At 35.9% G+C, this 8793-nt stretch overlaps 1 protein-coding gene across 3 annotated transcripts in view; it reads right to left on the reverse strand.

The window, feature by feature from the left end:
• Positions 1–355: 355 nt before the first annotated feature.
• Positions 356–8793, reverse strand: part of csnk1a1 (casein kinase 1, alpha 1) — a 23740-nt gene continuing 15302 nt past the window's right edge. For all 3 annotated transcript variants that reach the window (XM_056472677.1, XM_056472675.1, XM_056472678.1), the window contains one exon: positions 356–2331. In XM_056472677.1, the coding sequence (XP_056328652.1) occupies positions 2324–2331 (8 nt within the window). In that variant the 3' untranslated portion in view covers positions 356–2323. The remainder of the gene's footprint in view (positions 2332–8793) is intronic.

Consider the following 8793-nt stretch of genomic DNA (forward strand, 5'->3'; position numbering starts at 1 on the left):
GATTACAAAATAAATTAAAAAAAGATCACAATGTTAGATTTTTCCAGTATCGTGTAGCCCTATTAGATCCCATTTTTGGTGTGAACAGGACTTTCCCAGCACATGGATTTATGATTTACACAATTTAATAAGAGGCAAGTTATAACTATGCTTTTGCCATACCTACTGATGACTCAATAAGCAAGTCTGACAATGACGCTGCCTTGCTGAGAGAAAAAAGCTATAATTGGTACTGCATAAAAGCATTAATCACCCACTGCTGAATAATGTAAAACGTCGACATGTGATTGAGGGAAAAATGAACTGAAGCAGTTGTATCTGTGGTGTGTCAAGCACATTAACCAATTTCCACACCTGCCATTTGAAGCCATTTTAATATTTACAGATAGAAATCCTGGAAATCTGAAACACCACAAGCACCTAGAACTACCCATCATCCCCACAAGAATTGCTTTCCTGGAATACAGCAATACCTCATTTCCATAAACGTGTCCCTTTTTAACACTTGAGACAAATTCATTCAAAGCTTTACATCTTTTTGAGAACCAAGCAGTTGCTTTTGCTCAATTTTAAAGCATTTCATGTTGATTTTCTGTTTCAAACAAAAATAAAACAGCCTGGTTGTGTGGTACTTCAACAATAGATGTGCGGACTAGTGACAGATACCCGAACAAATGGAAAGGGGAGGGGGAAAATCTATCAGTAATCCAAGTCATGTGCGTTTTGTTAAATTACAGAGACTGGGACAGCAGTTCTGAGAAGTCATTTTAATTTATTCTGACATGCTAAAAGGGAATAAATTACACTTTTATAGACTGTCCAGCTGTAAATGTACTTAAAGCTGGTTCTGAGGGACAGTTTGGAGGTAAGAAAAACAACAAAAAGAAAAAGCCAAGTTACTGGTGTGCATTTGTACTGGCTAAAAGCCGAAAAGAAGAGAGAGGAGAAAAAATAAAATAAAAATCAAACTGCTCCTGCCTCAAGACTCCAAAATTATATAGAAAGGAAACCCTCCAACATTTTCTTTGCAAAGAAAAAAAAAAAAAAGAAATTAAATGAAAAAAAAAAAAAAAAAAAGCTACCGTACAGTAGCGAAAAAATGTTGAAGAGAAAAAGTCCCAGAGATATTTTACAAGAGGAGCTGCATCCCCACAGGAAGCAGCCAAAAAAAAACCCTTTCCCCAAAAATTATCGATTCAATACAGGGAAAGACAACTCTATAAAACTGAAAAAGTATAATTTTTTCTGATAAAAAAAAAGATATATGCATATAAAATGGTAAAGGGAAGGGTGGAGTGAGCACATTTTTTCTCTCGAAAACAAAACATTGAGCCTATCATAGCAATTAATCGTACGAATGGTTACTTTCTCAATCAACATGAACATTTTTCAAAGAGAAAAAACCCAGATCGATGCATACAAATTTCATCTAAGCAATTAACATACAGGTTTAGTTCAGAGTGATGCCTAATTTGTAATGAATATGCTTTTGTGGAGTTTATTCTTTTATTTTTTTTAGACTTCAGAATACCAAGTACAATATAGTTAATGCAGCGCTCTAAAGAGAAACCTAGTAGTCACTAGAATGTTTTTTTAATCTTCACATTAGAAGCTCTCTAGCACATATCAGCAGGCAGAATCGTAATTACCTTTTTAGAAAAAAAGAACAAAACCCAATGTTTGCCTTTTTAATTATTTGGATACACTTGAAACAAAACCAAAAGAAAAAAACAAAATCAGGTTTAATCTCAAATGTTTCACTTTGTTTGAAGAAAAGAAGAATAAAAAAAATTAAAGGATGAAAATGTGTCTCGGATGTCTCCATTCTGAAGAGTGTCTGGGTTCGTGCCACTCTCTGTGACGATGACAAGGGGGGGAAAAGGGGGCCAAAACTGCTCTGATGGGCAACCAAGAATTCAGAAAGGACCCCAAACAGATTTCCTGAAGGAGTAATCTCGGGAAAACATTGGCATGTGCGCAATTAGATCCCCTTTTTCTACAGTTTTCCGTTTCAAAGAAGGAGGGGGCGAAAAGTCTTAAGGGACAGGACAATAGAAAAGGCTACAGCTTCCAACTCCAAACCAAGCCTGCTTCTGTGTGTGGATATAGTATATACATACCAATATATAGATATATGCGGAGCATCTTATCTATATATACCGATTACATATATAGTATATGGAACGAAAGTTCTTTAACAGGAAAAAGGTTGCCCACAGTGCCTGGCAGGTTCTGGTGAATTTGATCCTAGATGCCGGGGTGTGATTGGAAGGCAAATCCTGCTACGACCACTCTGCTCTGCTTCATTACATTGTCTTAATGCTTAGAAACCTGCAAGACAGGGAAACAGATAGATAGAGAGGAGAGGGTTAAGAGTTAGCGGTACAGAGTGAATGGGGTTGAGCTACTGTAATCAATGCGGCCAACCCAGTCAAAGCATTATTCAGTCCTGGAAGAGAGAAAGTGCAAAGTCATCAGTCCCTCTCTGCAGTGAAGTCGAGACATGCTGCAGAGGATCTCAGAAAAACATTCATGTCGTCAAACTAACAGAATCAAACTCTTTCATTACAACAGTCCAGACTTACCATTTACCTGTGGACAACTGCATAATTGTAGTCGTAAGAATTTTTTTTTGCTAACAAAACCATGAGTGTTACTCATTTCTCCACTACTATAGTGGACTGAAACCTAACCAAGTCAGCTGCTGCACACAAATAAAACCAGCTCAGAGCAAAGCAGCTGTCCTTTCAAGAAGACTTCACGCAAGGGGGGCCTGACAATATTGCCTAAAACAGAACATCGATGATGCTACTAGCCATAAAAAAGCAACGCTATCTACGTGATAAGTCAATTTAAAGAACAGTCCATTTAACTTAAGAGCTTTTAAACATTTTTAACATTACTTCCTAATGTTGGGACTCAATTAAAACTCCAGCGCAACGAAAGAAAACAAGGTAATTATTTCTTTTGTATTAATTGAAATATGCTATGGCTAGGCCCACACGGAATCGGCGCGCACAGAATTCCGCAGATTTTCAGCGCATCATTAATTCTGTTTATTTACTCGATTAAATGTGTGTAAATCTAAATTTATTCAGTTTTTAAATTACAGGCATATTACTGACTAATACGAAAATGTTGATCTGATTTATGTACAATGCAGTTTGTAAAGTAATGTTTTCTGTCTTTTAGTAGATATATTATATGAGAAAGTTGCTTTGTTTACCAAATAAAGTGAATCTAATTAGATTTGCATTTTAAACATTAATTAAATGTTAAAAAGATGTTATTTCTTATTTAACATATTAAGGTTTTAGCTATGATACTTCAAAAATAACTGCGCAGAAATCCACAGATTTTTACCAAAATTCTCTGCAGAAAAAGCAAAAAAAAGTCCACAGATTCCGTCTGGCCCTAGCTATGGCTTTAATCACAAAGCAACTTAAATAATTACATGAACGTCAAGCAAGCAAAACTGCCACTATAACTTGTTCAAATACATTTTAGGCCTGTGCTTATAAATGCTTTTATTGACTGCCTTTATCCGCTTGTTAAGTCGTGACATATTGAATACGGTTTCCGGGTCTAAGCCGCTACTCGTTTGAATAGGGAAAATACTCGTTTACCCCTTTGTAGTCATTTGACACATTTAAGTGAATTTTATATTAAATCATGGTGTCTCTGGACTTGCTGCATCACAGACATCAATATTTTAACAATGTATAAAAAAAATGAATTACTTTCTGGCCATCTGATATTAGGCATTGATATATATTGTGATCCTGATTTTCCAAAGTATTAAACCTCTTTGTAAACTTTTATAATAACCATTTGTTGAGTTTCCCCATACAGTTTGATAGAGCGCTTGGATCCGGAAGTCGCTTTTACGTAACGTTTAGGCATGGGACAATAACCGGTTTTAAGGTTTACCGCGGTTCAGAAAAGTCAAGGGATTAAAACCGCAAAAATGCTTTGTTATACCCTTTCTAAGGTATATGTAGAGGGGTTTTTAAGTGTTTTTTTGTGTGTTGTAAGGAAATCTGTGCTATTGAAAATAATGAAAGTAGTAGAAGTCAACGATTTATTTTAATTATGTAGACTGACATGTTTACTGTTGCAAAATATTATAAATGTTTCCTAAAATGTAATATAGTGTGTTGAATGGGGAAAAAAGTTGTTGTTTTTACTAAGACATTTAAAAAGAAATTATTTTACAGCAGTAAACAAGACCGTGATGTTTTTATCCAAGGTTATCATACTATCAGAAACTTATTCCAGCCCATGCCTTTGTGATGGCACACTTAACAACACTCCTTATTTTGAATATTGTAGTTAAATTGAAATGTTGTATCGAGTGTGAACAAACATATTACAACTGTCTTAAAATGTTAATGCAATAAGCATTTTACATTGTTTATGAATTAAATAAAATGTGACCTACACATCAACATGACTTGTCTGTATCTGGGTCATAGACAAAAACTTTAACAATCAAAATAAGTGCAATATTCAATTCGATTTAAGACTCATACAATTATTCTCAAAGCAGCTTTACAATGGGACAGCTGAACATTAGATCATCCTTAATTTGAGATTTTATTTTCACAAACGTTAGTTGAAAGTACTTGACTAAATTGACTTGCATTTAACATTTTCAGTGTAAATAAAAAAATCCTCCTGTCATTTTAATTTTAAAATGTATTTTGACAAAAAAATATCTGTTATGCTCCATACACAAGTCAGTGATACAGATTTTTATTGATATAAAACCTTTCATGTTAAAGGTGGCTAAAAAAAATGCCTGAGAAAAACCTAACACTGCAAGGCGTTTCAAAACATGTACATACACAACACCAAACCCAGCAGTCTGACAAACCTCTGACGCATGTAATGTTTCCGGCACTCAACTGTGGTCTGCCTCTAAAAATCAATGAGCTTCTGCCTCAGGCAAACAGCCCATTATCAAACGGCGCAAAACAAACAGGGATTCAGTTCAAAAAGAGTCATTTTTAGAAACGTAACGCTAGATGACCACAAATACGATACAAATTCTTAAAATCCAAAAGCCAAGCCATCACCCATGCCCCTGCTTCTGTCATTTATAACTAATCCACAATGGAAAGACTATCCAAACCGGTTGCCAAGTAACCTGACTGTTAGCTTCGAGTTGCTGCTACTTGCAGAGTATAGTTACCTCAGCCTTGGCATTTCTATGGACACAAATGAAACATTTGAGGGCGTGAAAAATGACGAGTTGAAGAGAGGAAGAAAATTAAATGCTTGACAAGTCTGCATTCATAGAGCGTGAGCAAGTATGCTGACGCAGCACTCTCAGGACAAATCCCACAATAATACGGCAGCGCAAGCTCCAGCTCTATGTTGTTGCAGAACTAACAAAGTGGCGCTGGTAACCAAGAAACCAACAATGCCCAGCAAATAAAGTTCTTTCAAGCTCAAACACTCGCCACTTCAATTCCTTGCTCTGGCTGTTTAGTAAAGAATGGCTCTTAAAGGGACAGTACTCCTTTTCAGAGCTACTGTACAGCTTTCAACAGATTGAGTTATTGCAATCTAAATAATACAATCATATCTCTATTTTCTTTTAAGCATGGCACGTGGTGCATCCCGGCTTTTGAAGGGGGATGGGGTGCAATCAAACTAAAACAGCGTGCACAAAGGATTAGGCCAATGCCACCTCATCAGCAAATGCTATTCTTAGTACAGCCACTTTTAACAGCAGTTGTTCCCTGCCTTAAATCAGGACGAACCTTCAGTGTAAAACAGTCTTCCTGCTTTTCTCCAAGCATTTATGAACAAAGAGCATGACGTGAGCCATGGGATTGAAAAAAAGAGGACTCTAAAAGCCATGTGTAACGTCACAGAGGAAACAGATCACAAAGCTCTGCTGGGAAAACGCTGCCTGCGTGGGTTAATGTCTCTATATTAAAACCACCATACAAGGCCACCTATGCTTTAAAGGGGAAAGAAAAAATGAATTAACTACCTTGTTCACTTGCTTTTTAATCTCCAATTCCAACTGCAATAAATAAATAATAATAATAATAATAATAATAATAATAATTTTTAATTTAATTCCAAAATTATGCAAAAATAGACTATTAGCCTCAGTTAAAAATAGTAAACAATCATATAAATGTGTATTGAGTGAAACTAAAACCCTTCTAATATGGGTAAACAGAAAAAAGCTGCAAAATATACGCAAAACATACAGATTACAGTGTCATTCACTATCAATAAGAGTTATGATAAGCATCAAGCTGAAACTAATGTGAAACTATCGTGTGTGGGAAAAATACCACACATATACTCGCATGAATCTAAATGTGCCCACGTTTTATGCATGTTTTGCCTGATTGACCATTTTAAGATGTTTGGGAATTTATGTAAAGTTTCTTATTATGAAAACATGATTTAATGTAGTCCAAAAAAAGGTAGATTGGAGGAAGATATAGACTTAAACCTAACAGCAATATGTATCCATTGCAAAACAACTTATCTAAGTGTCTAGTTTAGCTTCCTTGTTTTCTGAGGTCAAACTGCCACATTTATTGTTCCGTCAAGTTTTAGTTGACTAAAGGTCTAATAATTGTATTGTCGTTTTAGACAAGTGCTACTTTTAGTCACAATGGTTAAACTGATAATTACAATTATTTTGCTTAGTACCCATCACAACTAATGATTATACTTGTTTAAATTTAAGAAATTTCTGCAAAAATGCACTTTAGGTTTAAAATGGCTTGAAACTGTGCAATTTATTTGTACTGTGTATACCAACATTGTTTTTGTTTGTTTTATATCGGTTTATTTAATGTGATTTTATTATATCCGATACTTGTAATTCTTTAAATTATTACAATATAACAAATATATACAAACAATATATTACAATATATACAAACACACCTTTTAAACTTTCTCAGTTTCCACTGAGTACCACTTTTTCTGCACCATTTCGAAAGGGTACCAAAACACGAGAAAGGGTACCAAATTATATATACATGTAATAATAATGTGCTTTTGAAGCCAGATCCAGTCAGAAACTGACAAATGCGAGAGTGACACGCGAAGAAACAAAGGAGAAGCCAGAAAAAAGGAGCACATTATTTTTTCAGCAAACGTGAACAAACTGCCATGTTTAACTTATTATCACCTGTCGTATACCCAGCCACTGGTACCCTTTTAGCAGTGAAAAACGCAAGCCTGATAAAGGTGACCTGTACCGTACTGTACTAGTCAGTGGAAACGAGCCATTTAATATGGTTTAAAGATTATGCGTTATTGAAAAATCAAGGAGGACGCAGCAATGTCACTTATTAAATTAAAACTATATTATTTTATGCAACAGCCTTGCATTTAAAAGGGAAACATAAAAGCGATCAAAGGCAAAAAGATCCCTAGCCTTTAAGGTTTTTTTGGAATAGCCTACCTTAAACTGACCAGCTATATGTTTTTCTTTCCCTTATTTATTTATTTATTTTGCGCTTGTACTCGTGTGCGATCGGAAAACTAGTGTAATGGCGGCATGCAATCTTTACCAGACTCGGGCAAAGTCCACCTCTCCTTTCACTCCCCCCTGAAGCCCCAGCTGGCCCTCTTTGGCCCAGGTATTCGGCGGGACGAAAAAGGCCAGCTGCTGGCCCCGAGGAAGCCCTGCTTTGGCCCGATCAGGCCCCGGAAGTGAAAGTGGAAACTCGACTGGCCCTGGCTTGCTCGCTTTAGGTGCGATAGTGGAAACACGGCTAATTTTTTCAGCACAATTCTATTCTTGATTTAATTTTGGAGATTGCCAATCAGATTCCTTCTCGATGTTTAGTTGTGGCCTGTATTTATTTTTTATGTATTTGATTGCCATAAAGGTATCAGAAAGTTTAACCTGGTGCTATAAAATCAATGTGCTGCAGTCGACGATATTGCTGTGGTGTTAATCTAACAAACACAGATCCTTTAAAAAAAATAATTTAAAGACAGATGGCTTGTCATATGCATATTTCATTACTTTTAAAAACTACTATTTTTAACTTCTGTGGGTTATGGTTAAAATATTGTCATTTTAATAGTTTAATAACATTTATTTGACTTTTTTTTTTTTTAACCACCAAGCGACCCTGTCATTGTCCTGCAAACCCCACTTTGGGAACCACCGATCTCAGGTCTGAAATAGCGAACTAGAACTACATGCTACTTTAACTACAAAACTTCTAGGTAGAAGGATTGAGATGTAAAGCCAGCGGGACGTAAATCATTAACATCGAGAAAAACCCAAACGCATTTACTATACAGCTCATATCAAACATAGCTGTAGCCTTACTTTAACAGGGCACTAAAAGACACATCAGTGGAAGAGAAGTGACAGCGGCTTTTCCACTTAACTGTGCCCTTCTACGTGTCAAGCCTACTCTGCATTAAACACACAACAGCTTTAGACTACGTTAAAGCCTTCACCATTGGACCAGGACTACTTATCACTAATGTAGTGGAAAACAGACTCTATGTGCTCATTAACGTCCCTATTAATTGCTAAAAGTTATTCCATTGAAATCAATAAATGAATGGAAACACACTCCCTGAGTCAAAGCCAAATACCTACAACATTCTGCAGAACACAGAGAACCTGAATCACAAAAACATTACCGTCGAGTCATCATCACATTACATGAACATTTAAAAGCTTCAACATAATAGAATATTACAGTCCCCTTAACACCAATCATACAGAATAGTACAGTAAGAATCAATGAAGAAATGTGAAAACGGCATGATCTGAGTTAGTCT

The sequence above is a fragment of the Danio aesculapii genome, chromosome 14, assembly GCF_903798145.1.
Source record: "Danio aesculapii chromosome 14, fDanAes4.1, whole genome shotgun sequence".
NCBI classification, from domain to species: domain Eukaryota; kingdom Metazoa; phylum Chordata; class Actinopteri; order Cypriniformes; family Danionidae; genus Danio; species Danio aesculapii.